Genomic DNA, 16,809 nt, shown 5'->3' with positions numbered 1-16,809 from the left:
AGTCTGGGGTCTAACACACGCCTGTTATAGTGTAGACTGGTTACTCTGGGGTCTAACACACGCCTGTTATAGTGTGGACTGGTTAGTCTGGTTTCAGAGAGGTCAGCCTATTATAGGCAGACCCCAGAGTAACCAGTCCACACTATAACAGGCGTGTGTTAGACCCCAGACTAACCAGTCCACACTATAACAGGTGTGTGTTAGACCCCAGACTAACCAGTCCACACTATAACAGGCGTGTGTTAGACCCCAGAGTAACCAGTCTACACTATAACAGGCGTGTTAGACCCCAGACTAACCAGTCTACACTATAACAGGCGTGTTAGACCCCACTATAACAGGCGTGTGTTAGACCCCAGACTAACCATGGTTACCATGGAGACAAGGACAGGTAGACATTCCCGCATACGTTGTGAAACGGCACGTGAACCTGTTCTCCAACTACATGCTAACCCGAACACATCGCTCCAACTTTTGTTAAAGTGTAGTTAACACGCTCAGTGATTTATTCTCTGTGGGACAGGACACTGCCCGCATTGTTCAGGAACTTCCTCCATAGGCCTGTGTTTGTGTTGTGATGCCAGCTATAGGACTAGGAAGCAAACAGACGTAAACATTTAGCAACAGTGTCCCACTAATGAATACACCACCAGAATGAAGAAGCACGACAGACGAGTTTAAAAGCAGATCTGTGTATTTATTTCATCGTGTCACTTAAAAGCATTCATTACAGACTGATTTATTATAATTAAATATGTCTGAGAAAAAAAAACAACATAATTGTAAATCATGTCTTTAAAAAGTTATACTGTATCACTGTTGAAAGCAACAGGTGCTGATTCATCAGGTGAATGAATACATTATGTCTGACAAGAGAGAGGTCCCGTCTGGTTCTCTCCAACCGGTCGTCCCACAGTCACAACCTCTGCTTGGGCATCCCCTCTCCCTCTCTTCAGCAAAACCGTTCTCTCTGCCTGAGTCACAGCTTCCTGCGTGACTTCCGCTGCATCATCCTCTGTCTGGAGCCGTTGGAGGAGGAGAGCTTGGATCCTGAGACGACAGAACAGTTAGTCAGCACACCTCTAGGAAGACCTGGGACACAGCTGTATAGTGACGTGTCTTCACTTTACTGTAAAACTAGATACAACCTGGGACAGAGGTCGGGCTGTTGGGGGGGACTGGATCACTGGAGTTGGGCTGTGGAGGGGAGACCGGAGTTGGGCTGTTGGGGGGGACTGGATCACTGGAGTTGGGCTGTGGAGGGGAGACCGGAGTTGGGCTGTTGAGGGGGACTGGAGTTGGGCTGTGGGGGGGGGGGGGGGGGGGGGGGGGGGGGGGGGAGTTGGGCTGTGGAGGGGGCGGAGTTGGGCCGTTGAGGGGAATCGGAGTTGGGCTATTGAGGGGGACTGGAGTTGGGCTATTGAGGGGGACCGGAGTTGTGCTATTGAGGAGGATCGGAGTCGGGCTGTTGAGGGGAACTGGAGTTGGGCTGTTGAGGGGGACCGGAGTTACGCTGTTGAGGGAGACTGGAGTTGGGGGGGCGGAGTTGGGCAGTGGGAAGTGGGACCGGAGTTGGGCTGCGGGGGGTGTCCGGAGTTGGGCTATTGAGGGAGACCGGAGTTGGGCTATTGAAGGGGACCGGAGTAGGGCTATTGAGGGGGACCGGAGTTGTGCTATTGAGGGGGACCGGAGTTGTGCTGTTGAGGGAACCGGAGTTGGGCTGTTGAGGGGAACCGGAGTTGGGCTGTTGAGGGGAACCGGAGTTGGGCTGTTGAGGGGAACCGGAGTTGGGCTGTTGAGGGGAACCGGAGTTGGGCTGTTGAGGGGAACCGGAGTTACGCTGTTGAGGGAGACTGGAGTTGGGGGGGCGGAGTTGGGCTGTGGGAAGTGGGACCGGAGTTGGGCTGTTGAGGGGGACTGGAGTTGGGCTGTTGAGGGGGACTGGAGTTGGGCTGTTGAGGGGTACAGGAGTTGGGCTGTTGAGGGGGACCGGAGTTGGGCTGTGGCGGCGGGGGGCGGGGGGGGGGGGGGGGGCGGAGTCTGACTGTGGCAGGGGGGGCGGAGTTGTGCTATTGAGGGGGACCGGAGTTACGCTGTTGAGGGGGACCGGAGTTACGCTGTTGAGGGGAACCGGAGTTGTGCTATTGAGGGGGAACGGAGTTACGCTGTTGAAGGGGACGGAGTTGGGCTGTTTAGGGGGACCGGAGTTACGCTGTTGAGGGGGACCGGAGTTACGCTGTTGAGGGGGGGCGGAGTTGGGCTGTGGAGGGGGCGGAGTCTGACTGTGGAGGGGGCGGAGTTGGGCTGTTGAGGGGAACCGGAGTTGAGCTGTTGAGGGGGACCGGAGTTGAGCTGTTGAGGGGGACCGGAGTTGGGGGGGAGCGGAGTTGGGCTGTTTAGGGGGACTCAAGTTGGGCTGTGGGAAGGGGGACCGGAGTTGGGCTGTTGGGGGGGTGTCCGGAGTTGGGCTATTGAGGGTAACCGGAGTTGTGCAATTGAGGGGGACCGGAGTTGTGCTATTGAGGGGGACCGGAGTTGTGCTATTGAGGGGGACCGGAGTTGTGCTATTGAGGGGGACCGGAGTTGTGCTGTTGAGGGGAACCGGAGTTGGGATGTTGAGGGGGACCGGAGTTGGGCTGTGGCGGGGGGGGGGGGGGGGGGGGGGGGCGGAGTCTGACTGTGGCGGGGGGGCGGAGTTGGGCTATTGAGGGGAACCGGAGTTGTGCTATTGAGGGGGACCGGAGTTACGCTGTTGAGGGGGACTGGAGTTACGCTGTTGAGGGGGACTGGAGTTACGCTGTTGAGGGGGACCGGAGTTACGCTGTTGAGGGGAACCGGAGTTGTGCTGTTGAGGGGAACCGGAGTTACGCTGTTGAGGGGGACCGGAGTTACGCTGTTGAGGGGGACCGGAGTTACGCTGTTGAGGGGGACCGGAGTTACGCTGTTGAGGGGGACCGGAGTTACGCTGTTGAGGGGAACCGGAGTTGTGCTATTGAGGGGGACCGGAGTTACGCTGTTGAGGGGGACTGGAGTTGGGGGGGGCGGAGTTCGGCTGTTTAGGGGGACTGGAGTTGGGCTGTTGAGGGGGACCGGAGTTACGCTGTTGAGGGGGAATGGAGTTGGGGGGGGGGGGGGGAAATCGGAGTTGGGCTGTTTAGGGGGACTGAAGTTGGGCTGTTGAGGGGAACCGGAGTTGGGCTGTGGGGGGTGTCCGGAGTTGGGCTGTCGAGGGGGACCGGAGTTGGGCTGTGGGGGGTGTCCGGAGTTAGGCTGTCGAGGGGGACCGGAGTTTGGCTGTCGAGGGGTACCGGAGTTTGGCTGTGGGGGGTGTCCGGAGTTGGGCTGCGGGGGGTGTCCGGAGTTGGGCTGCGGGGGGTGTCCGGAGTTGGGCTGTTGAGGGGGAATGGAGTTGGGCTATTGAGGGGGACCGGAGTTGGGCTATTGAGGGGGACCGGAGTTGGGCTGTGGCGGGGGGGGGGCGGAGTCTGACTGTGGCGGGGGGGGGGGGGGCGGAGTTGTGCTATTGAGGGGGACCAGAGTTACGCTGTTGAGGGGGACCGGAGTTACGCTGTTGAGGGGGACCGGAGTTACGCTGTTGAGGGGGACCGGAGTTACGCTGTTGAGGGGGACCGGAGTTATGCTGTTGAGGGGGACCGGAGTTGTGCTATTGAGGGGGACCGGAGTTACGCTGTTGAGGGGGACTGGAGTTGGGGGGGGGGCGGAGTTGGCCTGTTGAGGGGGGGCGGAGTTGGGCTGTGGAGGGGGCGGAGTCTGACTGTGGAGGGGGCGGAGTCTGACTGTGGAGGGGGCAGAGTCTGACTGTGGAGGGGGCAGAGTTGGGCCGTTGAGGGGAACCGGAGTTGGGCTATTGAGGGGGACCGGAGTTGTGCTATTGAGGGGGACCGGAGTTGGGCTGTTGAGGGGAACCGGAGTTGTGCTATTGAGGGGGACCGGAGTTACGCTGTTGAGGGAGACTGGAGTTGGGCTGTGGGGGGGACTGGAGTTGGGCTGTGGGAAGGGGGACCGGAGTTGGGCTGTGGGGGGGTGTCCGGAGTTGGGCTGTCGAGGGGGACCGGAGTTGGGCTGTCGAGGGGGACCGGAGTTGAGCTGTGAAGGGGGACCGGAGTTGAGCTGTGAAGGGGGACCGGAGTTGAGCTATTGAGGGGGACCGGAGTTGAGCTGTTGAGGGGGGCGGAGTTGAGCTGTTGAGGGGGGCGGAGTTGAGCTGTTTAGAGGGACTGGAGTTGGGCTGTTGAGGGGAACCGGAGTTCGGCTGTGGCGGGGGGGGGGCGGAGTCTGACTGTGGCGGGGGGGGGGGGCGGAGTTGGACTATTGAGGGGAACCGGCGTTGTGCTATTGAGGGGGACCGGAGTCGTGCTGTTGAGGGGGACCGGAGTTGGGCTGTTGAGGGGGACCGGAGTTGGGATGTTGAGGGGGACCGGAGTTGAGCTGTTGAGGGGGACCGGAGTTGAGCTGTTGAGGGGGACTGGAGTTTAGGGGGGCGGAGTTGGGCTGTTTAGGGGAACCGGAGTTGGGCTGTTGAGGGGGACCGGAGTTGGACTGTGGCGGGGGGGACGGAGTTGGACTGTGGCGGGGGGGGGGGGGGGGGGCGGAGTCTGACTGTGGCGGGGGGGGGGGAGGGGGGGGGGGCGGAGTTGGGCTATTGAGGGGAACCGGAGTTGTGCTATTGAGGGGGACCGGAGTTACGCTGTTGAGGGGAACCGGAGTCGTGCTGTTGAGGGGGACCGGAGTTGGGCTGTTGAGGGGAACCGGAGTTGAGCTGTTGAGGGGGACCGGAGTTGAGCTGTTGAGGGGGACTGGAGTTGAGGGGGGCGGAGTTGGGCTGTTTAGGGGGACTGAAGTTGGGCTGTGGGAAGGGGGACCGGAGTTGGGCTGTGGGGGGGGTGTCCGGAGTTGGGCTATTGAGGGGAACCGGAGTCGGGCTATTGAGGGGAACCGGAGTCGGGCTATTGAGGGGGACCAGAGTTATGCTGTTGAGGGGGACTGGAGTTGGGGGGGGAAGGGGGACTGGAGTTGGGCTGTTGAGGGGGACCGGAGTTGGACTGTTGAGGGGGACCGGAGTTGAGCTGTTGAGGGGGACCGGAGTTGAGCTGTTGAGGGGGACCGGAGTTGAGCTGTTGAGGGGGACCGGAGTTGAGCTGTTGAGGGGGACTGGAGTTTAGGGGGGTGGAGTTGGGCTGTTTAGGGGAACCGGAGTTGGGCTGTTTAGGGGAACCGGAGTTGGGCTGTTGAGGGGGACCGGAGTTGGACTGTGGCGGGGGGGGGGCGGAGTTGGGCTATTGAGGGGAACCGGAGTTGTGCTATTGAGGGGGACCGGAGTTACGCTGTTGAGGGGAACCGGAGTCGTGCTGTTGAGGGGGACCGGAGTTGGGCTGTTGAGGGGAACCGGAGTTGAGCTGTTGAGGGGGACTGGAGTTGAGGGGGGCGGAGTTGGGCTGTTTAGGGGGACTGAAGTTGGGCTGTGGGAAGGGGGACCGGAGTTGGGCTGTGGGGGGGGTGTCCGGAGTTGGGCTGTTGAGGGGAACCGGAGTTGAGCTGTTGAGGGGGACTGGAGTTGAGGGGGGCGGAGTTGGGCTGTTTAGGGGGACTGAAGTTGGGCTGTGGGAAGGGGGACCGGAGTTGGGCTGTGGGGGGGGGTGTCCGGAGTTGGGCTATTGAGGGGAACCGGAGTTGGGGGGGGAAGGGGGACTGGAGTTGGGCACTGGGGGGGGAGTGGGGCTGTGGGGGGGGGGGGGGACCGGAGTTGGGCTGTGGGGGGGGGGGTGTCTGGAGTTGGGCTGTCGAGGGGGACCGGAGTTGGGCTGTCGAGGGGGACCAGAGTTGAGCTGTTGAGGGGGACTGGAGTTGAGGGGGGCGGAGTTGGGCTGTTTAGGGGGACTGGAGTTGGGCTGTGGGAAGGGGGACCGGAGTTGGGCTGTGGGGGGGGGGTGTCCGGAGTTGGGCTATTGAGGGGAACCGGAGTCGGGCTATTGAGGGGGACCAGAGTTACGCTGTTGAGGGGGACTGGAGTTGGGGGGGAAGGGGGACTGGAGTTGGGCACTGGGGGGGGAGTGGGGCTGTGGGGGGGGGGGGGGGGGTACCGGAGTTGGGCTGTGGGGGGGGGTGTCTGGAGTTGGGCTGTCGAGGGGGACCGGAGTTGGGCTGTCGAGGGGGACCAGAGTTGAGCTGTTGAGGGGGACTGGAGTTGAGGGGGGCGGAGTTGGGCTGTTTAGGGGGACTGGAGTTGGGCTGTGGGAAGGGGGACCGGAGTTGGGCTGTGGGGGGGAGTGTCCGGAGTTGGGCTATTGAGGGGAACCGGAGTCGGGCTATTGAGGGGGACCAGAGTTACGCTGTTGAGGGGGACTGGAGTTGGGGGGGGAAGGGGGACTGGAGTTGGGCACTGGGGGGGGAGTGGGGCTGTGGGGGCGGGGGGGGGACCGGAGTTGGGCTGTGGGGGGGTGTCTGGAGTTGGGCTGTCGAGGGGGCCCGGAGTTGGGCTGTCGAGGGGGACCAGAGTTGAGCTGTTGAGGGGGACTGGAGTTGAGGGGGGCGGAGTTGGGCTGTTTAGGGGGACAGGAGTTGAGCAACACTGCTGTAGGGGATGGCTGAGCCATGTTAAAGTACAACTAGCTCCTACACCTACCTTTCAGGTTGATCCGACAGGTCTCCCTCAAAACAACAGGTAGAGCAAGTCTCCACATCAGACTAAAACCCAACTATCATCGTCTAGTACTGGATTTGACCAATAGAGTTGTAGAGTTGGTTTCAGCATTATCTACTATTAGGTTTCTACTTACCGAAGGGTGAGAACGCGAAGCCCCCGAATGTGGGGACTGCAGCTCCCGGGCTGAGGAACGGGTTGAGACCCCCCCCACTGGAGCTCTGCTCTACTGCAGCCAGAGCTGGCGGAGGAGCCACCACTAGGTAGGAGGAGACAGAACGGGTCAGAACATAGGCAATGCCCACAAACAACTGCTAGGCCCGGTCCCAAACAAACTCTAGTCCAGAAACAACTCCTAGGCCCAGTGCCAGAAACACAGAACCAACTGACCTAAATTAAATAAAGGCTAAATACATTTTAAAAAGCACTGCAATGGATGAGAAAGGGTTGAATCATTACATTAGAGATATGAGGTAGATAGGAGGTAGATTAGAGGTAGATAGGAGGTAGATAGAAGGTAGAGTAGAGGTAGGAGGTAGAGGTAGATAGGAGGTAGAGTAGAGACATGAGGTAGATAGGAGGTAGAGTAGAGGTAGATTAGAGGTAGAGTAGAGGTAGAGTAGAGGTAGAGTAGAGGTGGATTAGAGGTGGATTAGAGGTAGAGTAGAGGTGGATTAGAGGTAGAGTAGAGGTAGGAGGTAGAGTAGAGGTAGGAGGTAGATTAGAGGTAGATTAGAGGTAGGAGGTAGATTAGAGGTAGATGGGAGGTAGAGGTAGAGTAGAGGTAGATTAGAGGTAGAGTAGAGATAGGAGGTAGATAGGAGGTAGATTAGAGGTAGATTAGAGGTAGATTAGAGGTAGAGTAGAGGTAGAGTAGAGGTAGAGGTAGAGTAGAGATAGATTAGAGGTGCACAGTAACTCACATGCTGTTGGATCAGTCTGGAAACAGCTGGGGGGTTCTGGTGACTCTACTATAGACACCTCTCTCACTGGGGAGGAACACAGACAGTCTGCTGTATTTACTCAAGGTACTGTATGGATCCTGCCTAGTTCTCAGAGGAATAAATAAATCAAATCAGGCCTTTTGAGGACAGGCGCTGACTATTTTTGTTTAACTTCCAGTATCAAATGGTTTTGGTGTCTGAATTTTTTTTAAATTAAATGATATACATATTTTAAGAAGTCCCACTTTAACTTTTAACTTGAGAGAAGAGTAAAGAAGAGGTTCTCAGGAGATAAATGGTTCTGTCACCTTTCTTAGGAGATAAATGGTTCTGTACCTCAGGAGATAAATGGTTCTGTACCTTTCTCGTAGATGCTGATGAAGCTCCCCTGACACACCTCCTCCAGGAGCCCTCTGAAGTCAGCTACCGATGACATCACCATGTTAAAGGTGAAGTTGGGGTCGAAGGTCACAGCTGGCAGGCCTCCAATCACAGGAGAGGAGCTCAGAGACTGACAGCTCTACAACAACACAGAGACAGATGGGTTAGAGAGACATCAGAGAGACATAGCCTGGCCAGGAGAGAGAGACATAGCCTGGCCAGGAGAGGGAGAAATAGCCTGGCCAGGAGAGATGGATACCTACTCTACATCAGTCACCTCAGGCTGAGGATGGTATTGACAGGACCTACTCTACATCAGTCACCTGTAGGAAGAAGATGTGGTCCTCAGTGTGTGAAAGCTGCTCCAACTCTGCATCTCTCCTCCTCAACTCAGACATCTCCTGCTCCAGTTTGGCCAGCAGTCCTTCAGCTTGGCTGACAGCAGTCTTCTCCTGGGCTTTGATCAACTCCCTCACCTCAAACCTCTTCAGCTCCATGGAGCGGATCAGCTCTGTAAACACCCTCTCAGTGTCCTCCACGGCCGACCGAGCTGAACGCTGGAGGGGGACACAGACACACAGCAGATGTCTATATAGGTCCTGAATATATCTAAAGTACTAATGCAATATTGTGTACGGCTGAAGCCGTGTTACATATTTTAATGATCAAATAAGTTCAATGAATACCAAACAGAAACAGACAGAGGTTTAGTATCAGGACTAGTGTGGCCCAGTCCATTCCTCATATTGCTACTCACAATTGGAGAATCTGCAACTGCAAGACCTTCTCCCATCGTTAGACAGACAGATACTCACAGTTAGAGAGCTGATGGCCTGTCTCAGCTCCTGCACGTCCTTCTCCCTCTCCTGGATCCTCTGCTGAGACCTCCTCTTCAGCTCCCCCAGCTGGCTCTGAAGAGAAATGTACAGACGGACAGAAGAGACAGGCAGACAGACAGATCATTAACATTGCTTCATGACATAAACATTGACTTCAGCTATAACTTTAAAGGGTAGTCTGGGGCTGATAATCATTTTCCAGGACTTTTAAATCATGCTATCATGCTATTAAAGCCACTGTCTTCACAAAAATGTTGCCATCATCTCTCAGCTCTTTGACATACCGTGTGTAGGTCTGACACAAAATGCATTATTTGACACAATATCATCACAGTACTGGTAAACCTAGCTATCTAATGCTCTAGGCAGCACTCTGCCTTCTCGCTGCAGTTCTCAGCCATTAGCTTCACCCACGACTGACTCTTGTTAACTACAAACCTGTGTTTTAACGTTTAGAAACATCAAACGATAATCACACGTAATACCGCTTTCGAAACATATGGCCCTTATCTTTAATCAGCGAGAAAAAAAACCTTTAACTAAAATATGATACAATCATCTGTCACAGATCCATACAGCTATGGAGCCATCATCCTACTAAACTACACTGTAGTAGTTACAGATCCATACAGCTATGGAGCCATCATCCTACTAAACTACACTGTAGCAGTTACAGACCCATACAGCCTCCATCCTACTAAACTACACTGTAGCAGTTACAGATCCATACAGCCTCCATCCTACTAAACTACACTGTAGTAGTTACAGATCCATACAGCTATGGAGCCTCCATCCTACTAAACTACACTGTAGCAGTTACAGATCCATACAGCCTCCATCCTACTAAACTACACTGTAGTAGTTACAGATCCATACAGCTATGGAGCCATCATCCTACTAAACTACACTGTAGCAGTTACAGATCCATACAGCCTCCATCCTACTAAACTACACTGTAGTAGTTACAGATCCATACAGCCTCCATCCTACTAAACTACACTGTAGCAGTTACAGATCCATACAGCTATGGAGCCTCCATCCTACTAAACTACACTGTAGTAGTTACAGATCCATACAGCCTCCATCCTACTAAACTACACTGTAGTAGTTACAGATCCATACAGCCTCCACCCTACTAACCTACACTATAGCAGTTACAGATCCATACAGCCTCCATCCTACTAAACTACACTGTAGTAGTTACAGATCCATACAGCCTCAATCCTACTAAACTACACTGTAGTAGGTACAGATCCATACAGCCTCCATCCTACTAAACTACACTATAGCAGTTACAGATCCATACAGCCTCCATCCTACTAAACTACACTGTAGCAGTTACAGATCCATACAGCCTCCATCCTACTAAACTACACTGTAGCAGTTACAGATCCATACAGCCTCCATCCTACTAAACTACACTGTAGTAGTTACAGACCCATACAGCCTCCATCCTACTAAACTGCACTGTAGTAGTTACAGATCCATACAGCTATGGAGCCTCCATCCTACTAAACTGCACTGTAGTAGTTACAGATCCATACAGCTATGGAGCCTCCATCCTACTAAACTACACTGTAGTAGTTACAGATCCATACAGCCTCCATCCTACTAAACTACACTGTAGCAGTTACAGACCCATACAGCTATGGAGCCTCCATCCTACTAAACTACACTGTAGTAGTTACAGACCCATACAGCCTCCATCCTACTAAACTACACTGTAGTAGTTACAGATCCATACAGCCTCCATCCTACTAAACTACACTGTAGTAGTTACAGACCCATACAGCCTCCATCCTACTAAACTACACTGTAGTAGGTACAGATCCATACAGCCTCCATCCTACTAAACTACACTGTAGCAGTTACAGATCCATACAGCCTCCATCCTACTAAACTACACTGTAGCAGTTACAGATCCATACAGCCTCCATCCTACTAAACTACACTGTAGTAGGTACAGATCCATACAGCCTCCATCCTACTAAACTACACTGTAGTAGCTACAGATCCATACAGCTATGGAGCCTCCATCCTACTAAACTACACTGTAGTAGTTACAGACCCATACAGCCTCCATCCTACTAAACTACACTGTAGTAGGTACAGATCCATACAGCCTCCATCCTACTAAACTACACTGTAGCAGTTACAGACCCATACAGCCTCCATCCTACTAAACTACACTGTAGTAGTTACAGATCCATACAGCATCCCTCCTACTAAACTACACTGTAGTAGTTACAGATCCATACAGCCTCCATCCTACTAAACTGCACTGTAGTAGTTACAGATCCATACAGCTATGGAGCCTCCATCCTACTAAACTGCACTGTAGTAGTTACAGATCCATACAGCTATGGAGCCTCCATCCTACTAAACTGCACTGTAGTAGTTACAGATCCATACAGCTATGGAGCCTCCATCCTACTAAACTACACTGTAGCAGTTACAGATCCATACAGCATCCCTCCTACTAAACTACACTGTAGTAGTTACAGATCCATACAGCCTCCATCCTACTAAACTGCACTGTAGTAGTTACAGATCCATACAGCTATGGAGCCTCCATCCTACTAAACTGCACTGTAGTAGTTACAGATCCATACAGCTATGGAGCCTCCATCCTACTAAACTACACTGTAGTAGTTACAGATCCATACAGCCTCCATCCTACTAAACTACACTGTAGTAGTTACAGACCCATACAGCTATGGAGCCTCCATTCTACTAAACTACACTGTAGTAGTTACAGACCCATACAGCCTCCATCCTACTAAACTACAATGTAGTAGTTACAGATCCATACAGCCTCCATCCTACTAAACTACACTGTAGTAGTTACAGACCCATACAGCTATGGAGCCTCCATCCTACTAAACTACACTGTAGTAGTTACAGATCCATACAGCCTCCATCCTACTAAACTACACTGTAGTAGTTACAGACCCATACAGCTATGGAGCCTCCATCCTACACTATAGAGGTTACAGACCCATACAGCCTCCATCCTACTAAACTACACTATAGAGGTTACAGACCCATACAGCCTCCATCCTACTAAACTACACTATAGAGGTTACAGATCCATACAGCCTCCATCCTACTAAACTACACTGTAGTAGTTACAGATCCATACAGCTATGGAGCCTCCATCCTACTAAACTACACTGTAGCAGTTACAGATCCATACAGCCTCCATCCTACTAAACTACACTGTAGTAGTTACAGATCCATACAGCTATGGAGCCATCATCCTACTAAACTACACTGTAGCAGTTACAGATCCATACAGCCTCCATCCTACTAAACTACACTGTAGTAGTTACAGATCCATACAGCCTCCATCCTACTAAACTACACTGTAGCAGTTACAGATCCATACAGCTATGGAGCCTCCATCCTACTAAACTACACTGTAGTAGTTACAGATCCATACAGCCTCCATCCTACTAAACTACACTGTAGTAGTTACAGATCCATACAGCCTCCACCCTACTAACCTACACTATAGCAGTTACAGATCCATACAGCCTCCATCCTACTAAACTACACTGTAGTAGTTACAGATCCATACAGCCTCAATCCTACTAAACTACACTGTAGTAGGTACAGATCCATACAGCCTCCATCCTACTAAACTACACTATAGCAGTTACAGATCCATACAGCCTCCATCCTACTAAACTACACTGTAGCAGTTACAGATCCATACAGCCTCCATCCTACTAAACTACACTGTAGCAGTTACAGATCCATACAGCCTCCATCCTACTAAACTACACTGTAGTAGTTACAGACCCATACAGCCTCCATCCTACTAAACTGCACTGTAGTAGTTACAGATCCATACAGCTATGGAGCCTCCATCCTACTAAACTGCACTGTAGTAGTTACAGATCCATACAGCTATGGAGCCTCCATCCTACTAAACTACACTGTAGTAGTTACAGATCCATACAGCCTCCATCCTACTAAACTACACTGTAGCAGTTACAGACCCATACAGCTATGGAGCCTCCATCCTACTAAACTACACTGTAGTAGTTACAGACCCATACAGCCTCCATCCTACTAAACTACACTGTAGTAGTTACAGATCCATACAGCCTCCATCCTACTAAACTACACTGTAGTAGTTACAGACCCATACAGCCTCCATCCTACTAAACTACACTGTAGTAGGTACAGATCCATACAGCCTCCATCCTACTAAACTACACTGTAGCAGTTACAGATCCATACAGCCTCCATCCTACTAAACTACACTGTAGCAGTTACAGATCCATACAGCCTCCATCCTACTAAACTACACTGTAGTAGGTACAGATCCATACAGCCTCCATCCTACTAAACTACACTGTAGTAGCTACAGATCCATACAGCTATGGAGCCTCCATCCTACTAAACTACACTGTAGTAGTTACAGACCCATACAGCCTCCATCCTACTAAACTACACTGTAGTAGGTACAGATCCATACAGCCTCCATCCTACTAAACTACACTGTAGCAGTTACAGACCCATACAGCCTCCATCCTACTAAACTACACTGTAGTAGTTACAGATCCATACAGCATCCCTCCTACTAAACTACACTGTAGTAGTTACAGATCCATACAGCCTCCATCCTACTAAACTGCACTGTAGTAGTTACAGATCCATACAGCTATGGAGCCTCCATCCTACTAAACTGCACTGTAGTAGTTACAGATCCATACAGCTATGGAGCCTCCATCCTACTAAACTGCACTGTAGTAGTTACAGATCCATACAGCTATGGAGCCTCCATCCTACTAAACTACACTGTAGCAGTTACAGATCCATACAGCATCCCTCCTACTAAACTACACTGTAGTAGTTACAGATCCATACAGCCTCCATCCTACTAAACTGCACTGTAGTAGTTACAGATCCATACAGCTATGGAGCCTCCATCCTACTAAACTGCACTGTAGTAGTTACAGATCCATACAGCTATGGAGCCTCCATCCTACTAAACTACACTGTAGTAGTTACAGATCCATACAGCCTCCATCCTACTAAACTACACTGTAGTAGTTACAGACCCATACAGCTATGGAGCCTCCATTCTACTAAACTACACTGTAGTAGTTACAGACCCATACAGCCTCCATCCTACTAAACTACAATGTAGTAGTTACAGATCCATACAGCCTCCATCCTACTAAACTACACTGTAGTAGTTACAGACCCATACAGCTATGGAGCCTCCATCCTACTAAACTACACTGTAGTAGTTACAGATCCATACAGCCTCCATCCTACTAAACTACACTGTAGTAGTTACAGACCCATACAGCTATGGAGCCTCCATCCTACTAAACTACACTATAGAGGTTACAGACCCATACAGCCTCCATCCTACTAAACTACACTATAGAGGTTACAGACCCATACAGCCTCCATCCTACTAAACTACACTATAGAGGTTACAGACCCATACAGCCTCCATCCTACTAAACTATGCCGCACGGCCATCGCTCATCCATATATTTCTATGTTGGTTATTACTGCATTGTCGGAACTAGAAGCACAAGCATTTCGCTACACTCACATTAACATCTGCTAACCATGTGTATGTGACCATTAACATCTGCTAACCATGTGTATGTGACCATTAACATCTGCTAACCATGTGTATGTGACCATTAACATTTGATGTTATTTTAATGGATAGCTTTTCTTCCAAAAACAAGGTATTTTCTAAGTGACCCCACACTTTTGAATGGTAGTGTGTACACACACACACACACGGCTGGGAAACTCCACAAACTCTGATTTCAAGAGAGAATACTATTATGAAGAAAGAACCAGACTAGCTGAACTGTTTATGAACTGCTCTGGTGTGTATTAGTTACAACTGTCCCCACACATCCTGTGAACTAACATCATAACTGTTTAGAGCAGGCAGGTACGGTGGCTCCCATAGGACAGAAGGTGAGCCAAAAGGTACACACAACAATAATGCATAAGGGCTACATAGCGAACATAACAAACACAACAGTTTATTATGGATTCCCATGACAACTAAATTGCCATGTGCGACGCAGTGTATGTGAATTGACACTCTACTCTTCCACGCAAATCCCGACCCCCGTCTCTCGGTGTGATTTAAGGCTTCATGTGTAATGTAACGGAACAGAGTCATTATTCATAAGGGCAATGGTTGACCAAAATGTCTGACCTTTTATCACGACAAAAAAAAGGTCAATGTCCATTAGAAATATTCTAATTTCTACTTCTATGGTTAGATCAATCCTATAAGTTTGTCTTGGGTGACAACGAGCAGTTAATCATCAATAGAGAACGGCCGTGCCGATATCCTACCTGTTTTTGCTGGATCTCAGTCTCCACCAGGACCGTGTCATGGCCCTTATGCTCCGCCGTCATACACAGGTAACATATACAGTGTTGGTCGGTCCGACAGTACACCTCCAGCAGTTTGTCGTGATGCGGACAGATCGTCTCCTGTAGTTTCTTGGAGGCCTGGACCAACTTGTGTTTCTTAAACGGAGCTGATTCGTAGTGAGGCAGGAGGTGGGTGTCGCAGTAAGAGGCCAGACACACCAGACAGGATTTAACGGCTCGGTTCTTCCTCCCGGTGCACACGTCACATTCCACGTCCTCCGGTCCGGCGTAGCACTGTTCCGGGGGAGCAGCTTGAAGTCCTGTCTTCTTGAACTTGTCCACCACCTCGGATAGCATGGTGTTTCTGCCCAGGAGAGGCCTCGGGTTGAAGCTCTGGCGGCACTGCGGACAGCAGTAAAAACCCAGAAAATCGTCCTGGTCCCAGTAGCCTTTAATACAGACCGAACAGTAGCTATGACCACACGGGATGGTCACAGGATCCCTCAGCACATCCAGACATATGGAACAGTTGAATTGGTCTTGGTCGAGGAAGAGTCCAGCTTGAGCCATTTTGTGAACACAAACAGCGAGTTAAAGAGACGAGCTTTGTTTACAGGAAGTGGAGGGTGTGTGTTGTGGGGATGTCGTCGGAAGAAGAAGGCAGACGCCGACGGTCCGCAAACCAACGTTAAAGGTACATGTCGCCACCTACCGTGCTGGAGTGTGTGGTCAATCCCGGGTTACAACATCAGCTCCACATTTCTTAATCCTCCTAACTAACTCAGTACTTCTGAGAAAATAAAAAAGAGCCCTACTAACTTATAATAGACCCTCCCCCAAATCTCTTCCAACCCTAAACTTCAATTTAATAAAAACTCTGTTGCTGCTTCCACAAATGATCTTCAATTTGGCAGTTCTTTCCACAAATGCAGTCAGGTTGATAACCTTTCCAATGAAGGCTATGAAGTCAATCTGATTAACTATCCAGGTGTCCTTCGACAAGACACAAAGACTTTTGCAATTGGCTCAGAACAGGGCAGTACGGCTGGCCCTTGGATGTACAGATAGCTAATATTAATAATATGCATGTCAATCTCTCCTGGCTCAAAGTGGAGGAGAGATTGACTTCATCATTACTTGTATTTATGAGAGGTTTTGACATGTTGAATGCATCGAGCTGTCTGTTTAAACTACTGGCACACAGCTCGGACACCCTACATACCCCACAAGACATGCCACCAGAGATCTCTTCACAGTCCCCAAGTCCAGAACAGACTATGGGAGGTGCACAGTACTACATAGAGCCATGACTACATGGAACTCTATTCCACATCAAGCCACTGATGCAAATTAGATTTTTTTTTAAACCTTATGGAACAACGGTGACTGTGAAGCAACACAAACATATACACAGACACATGCACACACACACGATAGCATACACACTATACACACACACACACACTCGATAACATACACACTATACACACACACACACACACACACTATAACATACACACTATACACACAATAGCATACACACTATAACATACACACTATACACACGATAACATACACACTATACACACACACAAACACTAAAACATAC

The 16,809-nt window shown here is 51.0% G+C and overlaps 1 protein-coding gene across 1 annotated transcript; it reads right to left on the bottom strand.

The window, feature by feature from the left end:
- Positions 1–676: 676 nt before the first annotated feature.
- LOC110509176 (E3 ubiquitin-protein ligase TRIM47) lies at positions 677–15,837 on the bottom strand. Its single transcript, XM_036966712.1, has 7 exons — positions 15,180–15,837; positions 8,802–8,897; positions 8,310–8,543; positions 7,966–8,125; positions 7,585–7,650; positions 6,798–6,920; positions 677–1,050 (listed from the first exon to the last, which is right to left on the bottom strand). Exons 1-7 carry the CDS (start codon positions 15,768–15,770, stop codon positions 980–982), a joined length of 1,341 nt encoding a protein of 446 aa, XP_036822607.1. The 5' UTR covers positions 15,771–15,837; the 3' UTR covers positions 677–979.
- Between the last annotated feature and the right edge of the window lie 972 nt (positions 15,838–16,809).

This window comes from Oncorhynchus mykiss, chromosome 28, assembly GCF_013265735.2.
Source record: "Oncorhynchus mykiss isolate Arlee chromosome 28, USDA_OmykA_1.1, whole genome shotgun sequence".
Classification (NCBI taxonomy): domain Eukaryota; kingdom Metazoa; phylum Chordata; class Actinopteri; order Salmoniformes; family Salmonidae; genus Oncorhynchus; species Oncorhynchus mykiss.
The sequence above is the reverse complement of the archived record's forward strand: the minus strand, read 5'-3'. Positions and strand labels throughout refer to the sequence as shown.

Bases quoted from the DNA above. Each gene is read 5' to 3' on its own strand.
- LOC110509176 (XM_036966712.1), bottom strand. From the start codon at position 15,770: ATGGCTCAAGCTGGACTCTTCCTCGACCAAGACCAATTCAACTGTTCC. The intron at 6,921-7,584 runs GTGAGTTACTGT...CCTCCTACCTAG, and splicing joins CCAGACTGATCCAACAGCAT to TGGTGGCTCCTCCGCCAGCT. The intron at 1,051-6,797 runs GTAAGTAGAAAC...CTGTCGTCTCAG, and splicing joins CTTCGCGTTCTCACCCTTCG to GATCCAAGCTCTCCTCCTCC.